Below are 19,493 nucleotides of genomic sequence, written 5' to 3'. Positions count from 1 at the left end.
TGTGTGATATGTCATAGTGTCGATCCGTGAAGCAAAAAAACGCTGATGCTCAGAAGTCTATGAATAACCTAGTGGAAGAAGTGTGGGCTTTTATTCCTTCCTGTTTTACTCCTTGGATTATTAGCTGGCCATTTTGTAGGTTTAAATGTTTCCATTACCAATTCCTTCCATAACAGGATGGTTGAAGGGACTGTGCTCAGAAATGGGACACAGCAATGGAACCTTCCTTGGTTTTAAAAAGCCAGGATGAAAATCAACAATTTTATTCATTACCTCGCCTTTTTTTTTGAGGGGGAGGCTGAAACTGTAAACATCGCTGGCCAAATTCTTCTGCTGTTATGTTTTAGGATATTTTTAATTTTTTGCAAAAGTTTAGTGAAGCCTGCCCTTTCCCCCCTGCAAAACTTTCACCACCATAGTACAACATACAGGGGACAGGAAAGAATACTTTGCCATGTTGGACAGAGCTTCTAGTCCATTCTGAATGTAAACTCCACTAGCAGATCTGTTTGCAATCTAAATGCAGAAAAATGTTTTGAAGATATCTTTTTGAGCATCAGCCCAATACTCGAGAAATCCCACAGGTACTATCTTGCATGCATTTGAACATGAATGAGGGCTGTGAACTAGAAATCAGGAAGCACAACATTGCTTACAAAGATAAGAGAGTAGGTTTAAAGAACAGAAATGCACACACACACAAAAATCCTGTCTCGCCAACATCTTTGTTTCAAAAAGTTGGTTCACAGGTAGTTTTCACTGAGAACTTGAACTCAGAACAAAGCGCTGGAGACACAGTACAGAGTTGGACTTAGTTCTTTTCAAGTATTTATATTGTTTTTAATGGCGTCTTGAAGCGGGAGCTTTAGCCCATTGAAATGTCGCCAAAAAGACAGGTTCCTCTGTCAGGAGCTGAAGCTGTGTGGATGAAACGATCACAATAGAGTGTTGTAATGCATTTTCAAAGTGTGAGAAATCAGTTTGTCTAGACGGAGAGTGCGCCTACAGGGAATAGGAATTTTAGAGCTTCTGTGCTCTTTAGGTGTCAAGTATGTGAGAGAAGCCAAGCTTTTTAAAAATTCTATATCTTTGGCAACAGCTCAGCTATGCTACAGTACCTTGCATGTCTGCCGCAAGCGAAAAAGAAAATCCAAAACAACCTAGCATTTTTGTTTCAGGACAACTTGGGCTTCACAATCCAGAAATTCATTGTCCTCACCAACTGTCTGTTCAATTGCCAGCTTTAAACCGGGGGAGGAAGAAGGGGGAGAAGATATCAATAAACAATTGCTGTATTCCCAGAAGGCATGGAAACTTTGCCTGTAATGAACCAAAAGTACAGTGAGCTAGCAGCATCATGTAGCTATTTTAAATTATTAAAACAAGCCCTGTTTTTCTTCTTACTCTGGGAAAAAAGGGCTTTCAGAGGATGAATGACTGCCATGCCACTGGTATAAAGATTTAAGTTTTACATTCATCCAATCAAATATTGAGTTTCTATGCCGACTTTTTCACTTTAGGCTTGATCTTCATGAGAAATAACTTACAAATATTACAAACCACCCAAGGATATCATAGTGGCTATGCACTAATTTAAAATAGCTGTAGCATGTGTTAATCATCCCTCAGAGGACTGGAGTAATGGAGGACTTGACACCACACCTTTGAAGGAGATGTGTGTGTGTGTGTCCCTTGGAAGGGACCTCCAGAGTCATCTAGTTCAATTCCCTGAACAATGCAAGGAATTAACAAATAACACCCCCCCACAACCCCTCAGTGACCCCTGCTCCATGCCCAGAAGATGACTGCGGCGGGAGGGTAACAATTCTCCAGGATCCCTGGCCCAACTGGGCTCAGAGAGAGAAAGAGAGTTTAATTTCTATTAGTAAATAGACTACCTCCTCACTGAAATGTTACTTTAAGTAGAAAGGTCTCCTTGCTGTGACCACCTTTCCAGAAGGCTGACAATTTAATGTTGGTCTGATACGAAAGAACCAGGTTTGACTCCTCATTCTGCCATGGAAGCTCAGTCATCATAGAGCCAAAAAATACTGGTATTTCCTGTTTCCAAATACAGGTTTGGTTCAGTTCAGTTCAATTTTATTATATAGAACCAGTGGCTGTTACAAGCAATAAATGTACAATAAAATACAGTAAAACTAGATCAAAACACTACCAATTGACATTTTAGAGGATCTGTTATAAATCTCCAGGTGTGGTGGCAATTCTGACCATCCTGATTCATTGGGGCTCAATGGGACTGTACAGCACAAGCCTTTGGCCCATCAAACTATCAAGAATACTTGCATGCCACTGGTTGAGTCTGCTCCTCTCTCCTGCCCAAGTGGCTGTTGCCAACTGGCAAAGCTGATTCTGTTAGTAAAACACAACCAGCCTTAGTTCTGGCAGTTACTGTGGGAACACACTATTGGCCCATCACACATCATTCACCCATCTCTGGCCTCCCATTAGCTGACTCCCTTGCCCCTACCTCCTGCAGGCCCAGGAATGTTGAACAAACTGCCAGAAGACAGCCACATTTTTTAGCTTTTCCCCGTCAACTGGCCTTAGAAAGGGTTGCAGAGCTCCTGTGGCCTCATGAAAGGCCCTATCAACAGCCCACACAGATGGCCTCCCAGCACCTCTGAAGGCCACTGAAATAGCCAGGGAGCCTGGCATCGGCTCAGAGGGTATGGCTGTCCACCTTTACTGTCTTTCACTCCCTCCCTCCCTCCTCCCCTCAGCCTTGCCCCAAAATGGTTGCCTGAGAAGGAGATAGGGAAGCCTCACAGGGTTGTTCAGATCAAAGGGGGGAGAAAAGTGAGGAGAATGATGTCAGCTGTTTTGGTCCGTCCCCCCCCCCCAACACAAGAAAAAGACTGTCCCTTTTCTTAGAGGTTGCATGGTTGTCAACTCCAGGTTAGGAAATTCCAAACAGCAGAGGTCAGCTCCCCTTGAGGTGTGTGTGGGGTAAACAATGCCTTCTCTTGGGTGGGAAGACAGCAAAGGTGGTGTGCACTTGCCCAAAGCCTCTTTTTAGAGCCCATTCTATTTGTCTTCATAATGGGCCTTACTGCTAATATTTCATAAAAATGGAAAGTCTCCTGTAAATGTCTGTTGAATTACTCGGTATGGGCAAAACATCTCCTTTGCTAGATGCTCAACTCAATGCCAAAGACTGACACTCTTATTTCAGTCAAGTCCTTGGCAACTTTTTCAGTACTGCAGATCAATTAACTTCACAGTTTAGCTCCCTTGATGCACCTTAGTGGCCCCTGGTCACGGCATCAGAGGAGAAAAGCCTTATTGACACACACTCATATGGAACGGCTCCTGGAAAAGACATTATCTTTCCAAATACAGGTTTGGTATTCAGATCTGGTATTCAGTGATATTTCACTAAAAATATCTGGTATTCAGATATTTTTTAGCTCTATTATTACCCATGGGGAATCTTTCTGAAGGGGCTGGAAGGTTTTTTAAAGCATCTGAGACCAAAATTACAGCAGAACTGCTGGTGCCAATCCTTTAAATAACCCCCAGATTTCAAGTGAATTAGACCTAGCGGTCCAATTCTGTGGGCCCCTGAATGATTTCTATAAAGGAAAAATGTTTTTAAAAATGTAAAACTCGAGAATCACCCAAGCCAAACCAAATAGGACTGCTGTTGCAAGCCTAGCAAATGTAAAACTTGGAAATTGCTGCCAATGTACAACTTCAGAATCTACAGTAATGTAAAACCCAAGAATCTAAACCAATGTAGGAGGAGGATATTGGATTTAAACCCCGCCCTCAACTCTGAATCTCAGAGTGGCTTAGAATCTCCTTTACCTTCCTCCCGCACAACAGACACCCTGTGAGGTAGGTGGGGCTGAGAGTTCTCACAGAAGCTGCCCTTTCAAGGACAGGTCTGCGAGAGCTATGGCTAACCCGAGGCCATTCCAGCAGCTGCAGGTGGAGGAGTGGGGAATCAAACCCGGTTCTCCCAGATAAGAGTCCACACACTTAACCACCACACAAACAAGCAAAGAGAACAACTTTCAAAAGCTGTGTGTGTGTGTGTGATAACCTAATAAAATTCAACCTGATAAGCTGATAACGAGCCATGGAAGACAACAGACTCTTTGGGAGGGGGGGGGGGAGAAAACCAGTCCTGGGAGCCTTCGAACGCTGGCTCCTGGTTAATCCCAAATATTTCCGGGGTTTCTTGGGACCTATTTACCAGTATTCCAGGAAGTTGCAGATGCTATCTGAAGACTGGAATATATATACTGCCGCCCAAGAAGGTGGAGTTCTAGCATCCATTCTTATTTGTACATGTGATCCCAGTACTCTCCTCCCCATAATGTTGATGTTTTTCACTAAGAGAACAATATAGGCATGTGCTGTGCTGTGTAGTGGGAACTGTTTGGAAGGCGACATTGTTCCTGCAGTGGGTTGTACTTTCGGCAAGTCTGTGGGTTGTCCACACGAACCTTCTACTTACAGCATGATGGCCTGAGTAGAGGAAGGCGCTGCGGTCTCTTTCGGGCTCCTTGCTTGTACAGTGGGTTGGGAAGCACACCCAAGGGGTCATGTGGCCTTCACTGCTCGCTGATTGGTGCCTTTCTTGCATGTCTCATGTGGAGATGTTGTTGCCAAGCAACATAGCGACTGATAAACAGTAGTGGGGTCTCCACTGAATCTGTGGGAATATTGGCATGGTGACTCCCCCCTCCCTGCTCATATTGCCCTGTTGAGTGCTGCCCTGAGCACATCAGACCCTAATTGCCTCATGCTGATGCAGCAGCCATCTGGCATAGTAGAACCAGAGAACTGCTAAGCCAATAAGTGAAAAGAATTCTTGGGAAGACAAAGGAAAATGACTAAAATTTGAAAGGGGTGTTTAAAATCCAGGAACTAAAGCAATAGGAGGAATGCACACTAGAGGTGAGAACTTTGTTTACTCCACGTATATTTCAGTCATACAATCCAAACATGAACAGTTCACCTAAATCTGTCAAGAGTTCTGCATGTTTATTTTCCCTTAATAGTTCCTTTCTTGTTTTCCACCTTAGTTTATTTCTTTGGGTGTTGGATAGTATATATCTGAGACACACCTTGGGAGAACATTGCGGGGGGGGGAGGAGGGGAGGGGTTGTCAGTGAAATGTTAAGGCTTCTCTGCTTTACATGCCTCAACCCCAAGGCTATGTTTGTATGAAAGCGGATATATTGCCATTTAGTTTCTATAAACAGACAAGCCGGGACAATCAAGCCTCTCCTTCGTAATGCAGGTGAAGAGCATTGTGTGAAGTACAATTGGCTGCCCAAACAACCTCTCCAGTATTTTCTTTCTTAGCAATCGAATGCCAGTCTGTCAGAGAGAGCGTGTCGTGTTATGTGTTGCAACATTTCTGAGTAATAATTGGTGTGTCTTCGTATTTTGACTAGACCAGTATTCAAAATAAACACTACTTGGGCTCTAAGAAAACATTTATGATTAAATTGTTAAAATATTTTGACAGTTTGCTTTAGGTAGTCTGAGCTCAGCTTTTACATGTTGTAATTTCCTGTGAGGTTCTTTCCCCCCCACTTTAGTTCTAAATACAATACAAACAATTCACACTTGGCAGTTGTGGCTGATCCCTCCAAGTTTGTTTTATAAAGTGAAACAAAAGGGGGGGGCATGAAGAAATGTCTCTTCTGAACACCCCCCCCCCCCGATTGTCTAGTGAGAATCTGAAGAGCTTTAAAATCTGCAACAGAAGAGAGGCTAAAGTTGGTAGCTTGAGACTTATTTTTAAAAACCCAGTGTGCTATTTAAGCTCGTTTGCCTCCTCTGATTTAAGTCATGTCCTCACTGGTTTGGATTAGTCGTGTCTGCCTGTAGCTGGGCCTGCCGCAGATCAGCTTTTGTTCCTGGAGAGAGGCAAAGGAAGAGAGTCCAAGCCTCTCCCATTGGCACTGAGTTCATTACAAATCCAAGTTGGTGGCTGTTCCGTGCTGCTTTTGCAAGCTTTTTGCGGTAGCGTCTGAAAAATGATGTGACTTCTGATCTGCCCTTTCATCAACATGTGCTGAAGGACTACAGCAACAGGGGGGGAAATGTACTGAATTGCTGGGAGGTTTCCCAGAAAATCCTTCCTTTTGTAGCCCATCAAGTTCCAGTGGCCTAAGGTGGAACAAGCCCATTCTTTATCTAGAAAGTTTATACATAAAATTGGATTATGGACCTCCCTTAACTGCCTGAAGGAGCCACAGAGGGGCTTACAATCATCCTCCTTTCCTCTCCCCAAAACAGAGGTAGGCGGGGCTGAGAGAGCTGTAACTGACCCAAGGTCACTCAGCTGGCTTTGTGTGGAGGAGTGGGGAATCAAACCCAGTTCTCCAGAATGCAGTCCACTGCTCTTAACCGCTATATCAAACTGGTTCTGGGGAACAGTTAGAATGGATACAAAGTAAAATCTTCCCATCTATTACATTTAGCTTTACAACCCACAGTCAACATTTCTGTTTCCCTTTCCACCCCCATCACCCTACCCCAATAACTTCCCTGCCTATTGACCTGTAAAGAATTCACACAGAAAAAATTTATTGCCTGCAATATAAATACAACGGATTTCAAGAAGGCATAATCCTGCATTGGTCAGGCCACATCTGGAGTCTTGTGTGCAGTTCTGGAGGCCTCACTTCAAAGAGGGTGTGGACGGAATGGAGTGGGTGCAGAGGAGAGTGACGAGGATGATCAGGAGACCAAGCCCTGTGAAGAAAGGCTGAGGGACTTGGGGAAGTTCTGTCTGGAGAAGAGGGGGCTGAGGGAGGACGTGATCACTCTCTTTAAGTTGAGGGTCTGTCACTTAGAGGAGAGCAGGGTTTAAATTAAGGGCTGGAAGGTACCAGCCGGATATTAGGAAAAACTTTTTTACTTTAAGAGTTGTTCAGCAGTGGAATCAGCTACCTAGGGAGGTGGTGAGCTTCCACTCACTGGCAATCTTTAAGCAGCAGCTGGGCAAACATTTGTCAGGGATGCTCTAGGCCGATCCTGCATTGAGCAAGGGGGTTGGACTTGATGGCCTATAAGGTCCGTTCCAGCTCTGTGAATCTGTGACTTAGTTCTTTGTGCTGAGTTACTTGAAACTTGATTCATACAAATAGCTGTGGTGGTGGTACTCTTTCATGCAATGATTTGTGGCGTCATTGGAAGGTGGTATTTTTAAAAATTGGCCATCCTTTCCGAGCAGCGGATGGGATCCAGAGAGTCTGAAGAGGAAGTTTCTAAGTATGCCCCGGGACATTGAAGGGCCCCCACTTTGACTGCAGCTGTCTTTTAGAGTAGAAAAGCACCCTTGGGAACTGATGATTGCAGCCTCGAATGCCACACATAGATCTGCAGGTCTGAAGAGCTCTGGCCTCGATACATCCAGGGAAGTCCCTGAGTGGAGATGCAGAAGTCTTTAGATTCCAGCCAGATTGTTTTAAAATTTGTAAATGGATTTGCTTATGAGCCTCTCCTTCATTGGATCCTTCAGAAATCTCAGGGTTGACATTCCAGCAGCCTGCGAACCCAAGGCTTTGTCATTGGTAATTAAATGTTAGACCATGTTTGGGTAGAAACTATATATCACGTGCTCCAGATTAGTAGCTCTGCAGTCACTGCACTCTGTCCAAAATGGTGTGTGTGGGTGGGCTTTAAAAAACAGAATGCTTAGCCGTGATGGCCCCAGGAGGAATGTCTACGAGAACCAACACAGTGCAGATAGAGGCTGCTGCTCTTAACCACTACAGTGTGCCGCTGTGGTGTAGTGGTTAAGAGCAGCAGACTCTAATCTGGAGAACGAGGTTTGATTCCCCACTCCTCCCCATGAAGCCTGCTGGGTGACCTTGGGCCAGCCCCAGTTCTCTCTCAGCTTCACCTGTTTCACAAGGTGACTCTTGTGGGGAGAGGAAGGTAATTGTAAGCCACTTTGAGGCTCCTGAGGTTAGAGAAGAGCAAGGTATAAAAACCAATTCTTCTACATCACACTGAGACAACTTTCGGTAAGTGAGTGCATATGTGGTCTGAAACCAGTCTTTTTTTTATTTTAAACAGGACATTACACCTTTAACTGGTGTACCAGAGGAGCATATTAAAACCAGAAGAGTTCACATTTTTGTTCCGGCCCGTAATGCCATGCAAGCTGGTGTAAATAACACCAAAAAATGGAAGATGGAATTTGACGTGAGGGAGCGCTGGGAAAACCCATTGATGGGCTGGGCATCTACGTAAGTATGCAAAGCCTAACATAATCACAATGCATAGTCTATGAATGTAGCTGAATTTCTTCATCCTACAGTTCTGTAAATCTGGTGGCCTCTTTCTGCCTGCTCTACCTCTGTTGCCATTGGCTGATCTCTCCTGATGCTATAGTAGAGCCCCTCAGACAAGATGTTGTTAGCCCTTCAGTCTGCCCTTTCAAAGGTAGTTCCCTGTGCAAGCACCAGGTTGTTACTGACCCATGGGGTGACATCACATCACAACATTTTCTCGGCAGACTTTCTATGTGGTGGTTTTCCATTGCCTTCCCCAGTCATCTACACTTCCCCCTCAGCAAGCTGGGTACTCATTTTACAGACCTCGGAAGGATGGAACACTGAATCAACCTTGAGCCGGCTACCTGAACCCAGGTTCCACTGGGATCAAACTCAGGTCATGAGCAGAGCTTGGACTGCTCTACTGCAGCTTTTCACTCTGCTCCACAGGGCCCTTTCATTACAGCTTCTCAAATGGCTGGTTTGCTTAGGGCTGAATGGCAGAGCATTAAGGAGGACTTTGAGAGCTATTTTTATTCCAAGCTCATAGCACACAGGCAGTTGTGTTAAATTATACCTTGTTGGTGCAAGTTAGCCAAACAGTGTTGAAGGATAGCAGTTTAAAGAGGCAAGCCATCTGTATCCCCTGCCTTAATCTTCTGTATGGAAATAATAACACTGGCCCACTTAATGGTGCAGTTGAAAGGGGCAATGAGAACCTGTATGTCAGAAGTACTTGGAATACTGTCGTGTGCTCTACAAATGCTAAGTGTGATTATGGCAAGTTCCTTTTGAAATTAGTTTTTAGCAGATGATTCCTGTGCATTTTATCTCAATTTTGCAGGCAACTTAAGATTTCATCTCTAGTTATAAGGGCTGCCTCAGTGATCACAACAGCCATGACCATTCTGCAGTCCTAAACATGTTTAGCTGCACATTTATATTTCTGTTGCCCAGGGCAGGCTAGAAAATACCATTGATTTCCTTCTGTGAATTCCATAGTGAGTGACCTCCAAATTAAAAATGCATATGTTTTTGTGATGTGATAGCACACGGCAGCGCCTTGAAAATGTTGTGGTCGCTTGTAAAAAGTCCATGTCAAAACTGCATAAATAGACAGTTTTAGCTGGCTTCAGACAAGATGTTGCCTACAAGCATCAGTGTCCTGTTCGTGATGAGTTGCTGCTTATAATCTGTCTGCTTGCAATCTAAAATTAGTAGATGCTAAACACTTTGTAGGATTACTTTTTTAAAAAATTAGCTATCAAAAGAGAATTTTAGCCATGAGACAACTGCCCAGTAACTTCAGCAAGTCTTGTTTGCCTTTTGTGACCTTGGGAAGGGTTTTTATATCATTTCATGGGCACTTTAGTGTTCCGTATGTATTCTCATAAATTCTGAGAATTCATTACGCTTCCCCCTGGTAGTACTGGAAGTTCTATTTTCGTGATTGTGGTGGTGTTATTCATGAAAGAGGCATTCTGAAAAGAAACTACTACACATGCTTAGAATTTTGGGCTGGGCTGGATGTTCCCTTCCCTTGGAGAGGGAAAGTGGAAGATTTAGAATTCTTGACTCTCCTGTGATTCAGTCTTTTTCCTATGAAGGAATGTGAACATGGGCTCTAGGTAGAAATGCAAGATTCAAGTCCAGTGCCACCTTAAAGACCAACAAGATTTCCAGGGTCTCAGCTTTTGAAAGTCAAAGCTCTGTTTGCCAGATGCAGGCATCTGACCTTTGAAAGTATTTGACTCTCAGAAGCTGATGTCCTGGAAGCCTTGTTGATCCTTAAGGTGCTACTAGACTAGAATCTCGCTGTTCTGTGTGGCTATCGATGTGAAATGGGACTACAAGTAGAAGTACTGTTGTCTCCTGCTTTCTGACTCTACAAAGTCCATTCCTGCTCTATACCCCACCACATGTATTGGGATGCTGTAGGTTTAAAAGCCGGCACCTTAAGTAGGAATGCTTGAATAGGAATAGCATGATTAAGTGTTTTGGCTGTGTACTTAATTGAGTATGGGTTCTTTGAAATAAGCTATACAAAGGCCTGCTCTCATAGATTATTACCTTGATTTGTAATTTGAACTGAAGGCCTTTTTTGTATTTTACAGGGCAGATCCTTTGTCCAATCTTGTTCTAACTTTTGCTACAAAAGAAGAGGCTATTGCTTTTGCTGAAAAAAATGGTATGTACAACAGCGGCTCATGCCAGCTTTTACCACTGAACGTCACTGAATGGAAAGGGTGATCTGATCCTCTTATCAGAGGGTGTACAACACAGTTGCATTGAGGCTGTTTCAGCACCGTTCAGCTTCTGACTATGTACCAGCACTCTGCACAGGTGACTGACCTCAACCCTTCCTCTGAGTACTACTACCCACCCAGTAGCCTCACACCTTTGTGGAGCTGACACAGCAGCTTCCGTGCCACTGCCCCCTCGAGACATCTTCCAGAAGGGGCCTTGTTCAGTGGCTGTAGCTAGTTACCTGCCAGCATACCACCTTGTGAGTAGCCGACTATATGTTCTATTTAAAAGTATCAACCTTAAGAGATGGGACAAGGTGCATTAATGAGACTAAAGGCTTGTTAGTACACACTTCTTGAGCGCCTACCTTTCATAGTAAGGTTGTAAGAAAATGCCAGATGTTTCTCCCTTATGGGCAGACGAAGAGAGCAGGTCCTCTGTGTGACCCTTGCTCCCCTGCCTCACTGAGAAATTTGTGCCTTGTATTGTGTGTAACCAACATCCCAGGCAAGCCTCTCTGTATGTAGCCAGACTGGAATGCCTGGCTCAGAGGCTGCATTGAGCTGCGGTTTCTGTCTTGCCAGACCACATCTTCCCCTGTGGGTAGGGTTTACCATGGTTGGCCAGAAGTCTGGGTCACATCGTTGAGCAACTTTGCTGCTGGAGCCAGAAACCAATCGATGAAGCGTCCCATTCTGGTTCCATACTTTGTGGTTACTACTGGGAACACTTATGATTTGTGGAGGACATGTCATGGAATAGCCTCCTTTGTGTGGTGCTATGTAACCTGGGGTAACTTGGTTATCCTCTGTCATCGGGCATGAAGGAACGTGGTTTATTTCACAGAAGACTGCAAGGTTTATATAAAAATTTGAGCTTCGAAAAATCTGTTGAAGTGTAAACTTTTCTACAGAGTCGAAGCATAATATTTTAAGAGCAGCTGGGCTCAGATCCTGTACCTCAGCCGCAAGAAGTTGGCATAGTTTGAAGTCAGTGGCACATTTGCCTCTAAGCATACATCTTTGTGAGTTTTGTATATTAGGAGGGAGACACTGCTACAGAGCATGCTTACTCAAAAGCAAAAGCCACTAAACTTGGTGACATTTACATTAGAGAGAAAAAAATTAATGCTGGGGGATTCATAAGGCCGCTTCTGTTAACATGTGCTTAATACCAGTGTATGATCAAACGCAGTTTTGGTGCCCTTGCTGAGGGACTCTGAGGCAATACTGCAGTTGCATCGCAAGGCTTTCTGTTTATTCAGGGCTAAAAATGTTTAACTAACAGCCTTCCCAGCCGAACCAAAGCCTGTTCTGAATCTGTCATTCTCAACATCTTAGTCTCCTGAGCCTTTTTGAAGAGGAGGATTTCTCCTGACTATTCAACAGGCTCTTAAGTGTTGGCATAAAAATCTCTGCCCTTTCCCTTATTTTGTTTCCTACAAATATTTGACAAGGAACTTCAGTGCTCACTGAAGTGAGGAACCAAGAGGCTTGGCCTGGAGCCCAGGGTAAGTGTGGGTGAGGTACGAGTTTCCCCATCTGCCTATGCCAGCGCACCTTTATCTTGGCCTGTGGAGCCTCGCTAATTCCATGACTCTTCCTCCTGAGTGCAGACGTTGCCAGGCAGATTGGATGATGCCAAATTATGTGGTAGTTTATGTGCTAGTTTATAACACTCCAGGAACAAGGGGCCGTTAAACTCATTTTCACTCACAAACTCTGGAGTCAAAAGTTGAACTTGTCTCCAGGGGAATGAAGGCGAGAGTGTAGAACCCAGGTCTGTCTAATATCTTCTTGCTTAGTGTATTTTTTTTAAAGAGAAACTTTCTTCATGCTGGTTCCTAGTCATGAATTCTGTTGGAGGTATTTTGTAAAAGGTATCTCCATGTGCTGAAAATTAAAGCACCTTTGAGCTAGCAGCGTTTGACCCTGTGTGCATATACAGGTCCGCTGTGAACATCCCTATGGGATTCATGGGTTCCCCTGAGGAGGCGGAGCTCATGACTGTTTGAGCCATATTGTGACAATCTTGAGGTAGCCTAAGGTGTATCGGGGACTGCCGTACACCACTTTGTGGTGCCTGAAAATATCGTTGATCCTTAAACTATGGAAAAGCCGTCATCCAGAACCAGTTCCAAAGAAGCTATGTGTTTATAAAAAGACTGTAAGTTTTCACGTTTGGATTTGGTAAATCACCATCACTCCTGTTCATTCTGCTGTGGAGCAAGTTAGGTAAAATTGAGAAGAAGCTCTTTGCTTTGCTGACCAGATACTAAGTTTTCTCATGTTTATTGACTTTCCCCTGGTATTTTGCATGGCATGGCTTAGTCATCTGGTGCTATTTATTCTGTGCTCTAACCTGAAGTGCATAGTTGATTGAGGGGGAGAAGCAACTCAAAAGAAGGACCTGATAGATGGACATGGTCAATGTTCCCTCAAAGCTGTGGAGTCTTGTGAGCAAAAATTCCGTTTCACGAGCTACTGGCATTAAAGCTGTGAGCTGTTGCATAAATTAGTTTGCTCAGGGCCATCCTTCCTGAGCTAAGACAAAAATGTGTGAGCTGGAGGCTAAAAAACTGTGAGCTAGCTCACACTAACTCAGCTTAGAGGGAACACTGGACACAGCTATATTTTGGAATACCTAATTTGTTTAAAGAACTAGCCACTTTTGGTTTAAAATGTAGAGAATACTTCTGCATTCATCTTAAGATGTAGCTCACCTCTTCATACCAGCGATACAAAGGAACATTCATTAAAAGGAAGGCCTTAGCTCTGTTGGCCCTCTGGCATAACTGTTTGGCAGCTGGACTTGGAAGACCACTCAACTGGTCCAGCAGGGCTCTTCTCAAGGACTTGTGTCTGTTGCCCAACAAACTGCGATTTCTTGGTGGGTGCTAAGCTGGGATTCTAAACTGCAGTTTGTACCTGTCTTGCTAACCTCGGTTTGTTATGCAGAAACAGTAGCCCCATCTATCCGGATCTCCTGCATACAGAGAAGGAAGCAAAAACCAACAGAAAATATTGCCACAGGCACTATATTCAGATGTACTCAGGACACTTCCTTCAATCATCTGCCTTTTCTCCAGTTCATTCTTTCCCCACTGGGAGGGCTAATGGTGCAGTAGCCTGGCAATAGTTAGCCCAGAAAGAAGAGAAGGGAGCTTGCCTTCCCCTAATGTGCACCTTTCTGTTGCTCTTCTCTGTACAGGCTCTGACCATTAGCAAGTAGGCTGCCTGTACTGTAAGGCCGTGACAACAACCTGGCGATGCAAAGGATCTTAGGTAGCAATTGTTTGGAGGCAGGAAAAAAGACAAGCAGCAAAGAGACTGGGATTTATGAAGAACGCCTGATCTATTAGACTAACTAAAGTTTATGTAACAAACTGGCTTAAGACCACAACGTACTCTGATTTATTAATTCAGCCATACTACTTTTAAATGACTTTTGTTGAAATCGGTAAATTTAATGTTTTAATTTATGCCGATGAAAATTCATCTTCTGTAAAGGTTCAGACTGAGCAGAGTGTTAGCAGTAAAGGCATGATCCAGTCCGCATGCTGGAACCTCTTCACAACCCTTCTATGGGTGTGCTTCATTTTCTGATGCCCCGTTTAGTATGGCAAAGAAGGGGTGTGTGTGTGTGAAAGAGAGAGGCTGTTTTGTCCCCCAAATATATATTTTAAAGAATGAAAATTAGAACATAATTCCAAAACCCACCTGAGCATGCAGAAGACCACTCTGAATCCTGGCTTGTATGCATAAGAGCAGAACTGAAAGAAACTTTATTGCTTGCCTTTCTCCTTTCCCCCATCCCAGTACCTTTCCGAACCTGATCAGAACCTGAGGTCACCTTTGTTGCACTTGCATTGAGTGGCTGAGTAAAATCCAACTCTTGTATATCTTCCTGAATCTCATCCATCGATGAGAGATTCTTTTTCCATGGTCAGCATCTCCCTGCCCCTGCGCCATCCTTGTATGGAGGGGCCATTCCATCTGCTGAATCTGTGAGCGTGCTAGAAAAGGAATGAGGTTCACAGTGGCTCAAAAACCCTCATGCAGATCGGTGCCCTTTGATGCCACCTCTTTATTTGAAGCCGTGGAAGCAGATGGTACTGTCTACAAAGGTCTAACAAAGCAGCTGATCCTGATTTGAAGGCCACTTAATAAATTCTCCTAAGCTCACCTCCTTTTCCTTGTGACATTGTGGCTCTCTGCTACCATGCATATTTCTAAAACTTGGCCTGACATCAGATAGAGAGGTGTAGATGCATAAGATTACAGGACTTCATGTGTCAACTGTCGATGCTGGTCTATCAGCAGGAGCGGCAAAGTTGGAACACGCAGTGCCCGAGATCTGACAAACCTGGGAACAGGTGTATGTCACATTTAAGGCATATCTGTCTTAAAGGATTATTCTCCACTGCCTTTTACAAAAGAATAAGCGAGTAATTACATATTGTATATCAAATATGTTGGTTATTTCTTTTCTGGATAGCTCTTAAAAGCTTGAAGTTGCATTTGTTTTGTGTTGCACTTGCTCAGTATTATCTGTTGTGTGTGTGTTGTTTAGAATTCTCGACATGTTTTTTCCTAGGCTGGAGCTATGATGTTCAAGAGCGGAGGATTCCAAAACCTAAATCCAAGTCTTATGGTGCAAACTTTTCTTGGAACAAAAGAACAAGGGTGTCCACAAAATAGGTTGGCATTGGCTGTGTCTGCGTCTGACTGTGAATAAAGTCAGCTGTGCTGTATTTATAGTCCATGTATAATACATCTCTTAATCTCCTAATAAATTTGACCTTTAAACTACTCATGCATCTTGTGGTGTCTATTTAAAATGTTTTTGAAGTCTCCAATTGAACCTGTTACAAACTTCCCTATATTTAGAGAGGAGATTTGGGGTGTTCATACCTCTAGGAAATTGCTGTACGTGGAATTCATTAAAAGGAATGCTTCAAATGAGTTGCAACAGTAAAGATCAGGCCTTGCCTTCTAGAGTAATTTTACAGTTCAGTAAGGTGTTTATATGGCCATCCTTTCACAAACAAAGACTGTTGACAAATATTTATTTTTGGGGGGAGGGGTTATTATATATAATAGGTTGGTCAGGCTAAAAAGCCAGCAGAAGTCAATACCTGCTTATTGTTTACAATGTTCTATAAACTATATATTTTTTCTCAGTAGCCTCCAGTTCAAATGACTATTTGTGTTATACAGCTGACTTCCCAGAAACATTCCTTATCTAAACAAAGATTAGCACTGAAAGGCTGAATTAAGTGTCATGTATTACTACAACCCTCAGTTGCAGTCTGACTGAGCAAAAGTTAAGAACATAAGAAGAGCCCTGCTGTATCAGACCAATGGTCCATCTAGTCCAGCATCCTGTCTCAGAAAGTGGCCAACCAGATCCTCTGAAAGGGCAACAACATGGCATAGAGGCTGAGACCTTAATGTGATGTTGCTTCCTGGCTCTGGAATTCAGAGGTTTAGTGCCTCTGAATGTGGAGGTTTCCCTCGGTCACCATGGCTAGTAGCCATTGATAGACTTATCCATGAATCTATCTGATCCCCTTTCAAAGCTGTTTATTCTTGTGGCCATCACTACATCCTTTGGCAGCAAATTCCACATTTTAATAACTGTAAGGTATGAGCATTTGTGAGTTGCTGCTCACTTCTTTTGAAAGCTCATACCCTGCTACAGATGTTGTTAGTCTTTAAGGTGCTACTGGACTCTTGTTCTTTTCTGCTGCTACATGGCTACCCACCTTGTATAAAGTCATATTCCCCTTTATCTGACCTGTTGACCATTGTGTCAGGCCACAGGCCACTGCCTCAGGCCACGGCTCTCAGTTGGCCCTGAGCTTTTTGGTTCGTCTTAGTGACCAGAAACCTTGTCTTGGACTTTGAGACCTGGAACCTTGAAGACCCCAGTCTTCTGTTGAGAAATATCTGAAGCTCTGAACTATTGCTTGTAAAAGTGCTTTGTTAAACCTTTGTAGCCTTGTTATTTCATCCTTACTGTTCACTGCTCTGCTTTGATTATTTCTGCACAATTTTAAATAATTTAAGTACGTTCTTGTTGAATTCTTGAATTCAAGAGACTTCAGTCTGAATCCAGTACTTTAGCCCTCATTGGCTACAGCTACCAGAGTGTTCAAGGGAAGGTGTCCTACCTTGCAAGGGGGACTTTCCAGGAGGGCCTGAGACTTTGTCCCTTATCTCTCGCTGTCTGGATAATGGAAGGTGACTGGTGGCAGAACGACTACGAGGTGTGAGGACTCACACTAAAGCCTTTGGGGGGGGGAGTTGTTTGCCTCACTTGGCAGCCCCCCATAAAAGACTCCTGCCCTGGTTTGGTGATTTATTTATTCATTATTTATTTATTATTCAGGCCTTTAGGCCTTCCTTCCCTGCAAGCAGGGCTCAGGGCGCCTTACAACAGAATAAAATACAATAATCCAGTTAAATTAGACCGACATCAGAACACAGTACAAAGTGATAAGTAAAAAGCAATTCCAAGGTGACAAATCATTTGAATTTAAAAATGGAACTTCTCAAAGCCTCCAAGGGGTAGGAAAGTGGGGGGGGGGGGGGGTAAGAGGGCCAGACTGCTTGGTGTCCCATTGCTGTCCTCACCTCTGCCTGACAGACCCTGTGGAAAGGTAATAAGTCCTGCAGGGCATGGATGTTCTCCAACAGAATTCCACCAGGTGGGGGCCAGGGTTTGGGCTTGGGGTCTTTTGACAGTTACAGCTGTTGTCAAAGCAATTCTCAGGCCCTCCCAGAGAAGAAAGTCAGCTTGGTTAGTGGTTAAGTGCCCGGACTCTTATCTGGAAGAACTGGGTTTGATTCCCTACTCCTCCACTTGCAGCTGCTGGAATGGCCTTGGGTCAGCCATAGCTTTTGTAGGAGTTGTCCTTGAAAGGGCAGCTTCTGGGAGAGCTCTCTCAGCCCCACCTACCTCACAGGGTATCTGTTGTGGGGGAGGGGGGAAGGTAAAGGCAATTGTGACCACTCTGAGATTCAGAGTATAGGGCAGGATATAAATCCAATTGTTTCTTCTTGATCTTCGTGTGCAGTCAGAAATCCTTTTGAAAAAAGTCCCACTGACTTCCTAAGATCACTTGACAGGCACCAGGAAAGCACCAAGGAGGCATCATGGTGCCCACATGCACCACACTGGGCCCCCCTCACTTATTCTGAGGAAGAATGGAGCAAAAGAGCAGGGCTATATCTCCCATCGCAGGCAATTATATCACAGCGAGACCAGAAGACTGGATTAAGTCAATAGCTTAATGGGGAGTGGGGGAGCCATGTCTCCTCAGAGGTAGTGCAGGATGCAGCTATATAACCATGAAACCAGAGAAATAGCTTCATTCAGAGGCTTACTCTGAGGTTAAATGGGGGACAGGGAGGGGAGCTATGTATCCCAATCTCTTCATAGAGGTGTTAGATTTCTGGAAATTTTGAAGCCATGAAGGGAAAAAAACCTTTTTAATATCCTTGATTTCAGCAAAACCAGAAAATTGTGAAAAATTAAAATGCATACAACTCTTGCCCTCTTATGAAATCTAAATTATTATTCTTTAACATCACAAAATGCATCATTCAGTAGTTCCTTAGCATATTTATTTATGATATTAATGATCTGTCTTTCTCACTGAGATTTAAGTCAGGTTACAATTTGTTAATTGTATTAACTGCCATATTTGGCAAAACGGGGTGGGGGTGGGGATTAAATGTCTTCGTTTTCTGACTGCAGCCACACACTCACTATGGAAACGATAGAGAGCTGCAACTGCTGCATCCAACGCTGTCTTAGCTCTCTTCACTCGTTCCTGTTACCCATACAAAGTAATCTTTTCCAGAGCTGCTCGATACTTGAATGGGGAAATGTAATGTCGTTCGTACATGTTGAGTGAGTAAAACCTTGTATTTGAAAAACATTTCACTAATTTTAAAGAAAAAAAATCATATCCATTTCTTTCAGTGCTCTCCAAAAATGGGGAAATATGTATTTATTTTGTATTTTTCCAGAAGTTTTTTTGTTGCTCCTCCCAACACCACCCAAGTCTTCACATTTCTAAATTAGAAGGGCAGAGAACAGACAGACTTACTCATTGGAAAAAATGGGCAGGGGGGGGGGTATGCCAACAGAATAGTTATGTCCAGAGAACTGGTTTCACTCAGAAACTTATTCTTGGGAGCAGTGGATAGTGGGAGTTCTCTTGAAGCTTTTCGCCCTTCCCTCCCATCCATCCACTGGCCAGCGGAGGCTTTTAGGGGCATCACAGGGCCTTCCAAGAGCTCCTAGAAGGCTACCTCACATCTCTTCTGCCCCTAGTTCCTGGCTCAAACTTTCCCAGAAACCACTTGGCCTAGACAAGGATGAGTACATGTACCAGAAGCAAGGGGAGAGAGAGCACTAGTCTCTGTGGGTGGTTTTGTAATTTTAATGCAAATGTCCCCAGCAGCAGCTCCATTTTGCAAGCCTCCATAGATGGTTGTCGCCCCACCACCACCTGTTCTCCATCCACACCAAAGTCCCTTGGAGTCCTGGCTGCCAAGACTTTCTGGAGCTTTGGCTTGAAGAGTCCATCCTTGTCTGCTAACAGCACTATCTGGCCACCTGTGGCCCAAGCCTATGGAAGAAGGGATGGAGAACAGAACATTGGACTCACCATGATGGTTTTCTTCTTCTCAAGGTTGGTAAGGCCTTATTTTTGGCTTTTGAAAGTGAAGTTATCTTAATGCTTGAAGTTATAGTGACCGATAATCTGTCCTTGTTGCTTGCCTTTTATACAAAGCAGCAAGATCAGGCACTGCCGGGGATCTAACAAAAAAAAAAACCCCTTGTTTTTTCTCACCACCATTTGGGAAAAGATCCATCTGATCTGAGTTCTACCTGTATGCCTCAAATATTGAGGAGGCAGCATCAGGCCTCTGCAGTAGTTGACTCATTCAGCTTTCTCCT

At 43.8% G+C, this 19,493-nt stretch overlaps 1 protein-coding gene across 1 annotated transcript in view; it reads left to right on the top strand.

Annotated features, from left to right (window-relative positions):
• The window catches only part of NDUFS4 (NADH:ubiquinone oxidoreductase subunit S4), a 57,302-nt gene extending 41,974 nt beyond the window's left edge, over positions 1–15,328 (top strand). The window contains exons 3-5 of the mRNA XM_060236001.1: positions 8,071–8,243; positions 10,385–10,458; positions 15,114–15,328. Of these exons, the coding sequence (XP_060091984.1) occupies positions 8,071–8,243; positions 10,385–10,458; positions 15,114–15,217 (351 nt within the window). The 3' untranslated portion in view covers positions 15,218–15,328. The remainder of the gene's footprint in view (positions 1–8,070; positions 8,244–10,384; positions 10,459–15,113) is intronic.
• The last annotated feature ends 4,165 nt before the right edge of the window (positions 15,329–19,493 follow it).

The sequence above is a fragment of the Heteronotia binoei genome, chromosome 4 (assembly GCF_032191835.1).
Source record: "Heteronotia binoei isolate CCM8104 ecotype False Entrance Well chromosome 4, APGP_CSIRO_Hbin_v1, whole genome shotgun sequence".
NCBI lineage: Eukaryota > Metazoa > Chordata > Lepidosauria > Squamata > Gekkonidae > Heteronotia > Heteronotia binoei.
The sequence above is the reverse complement of the archived record's forward strand: the minus strand, read 5'-3'. Positions and strand labels throughout refer to the sequence as shown.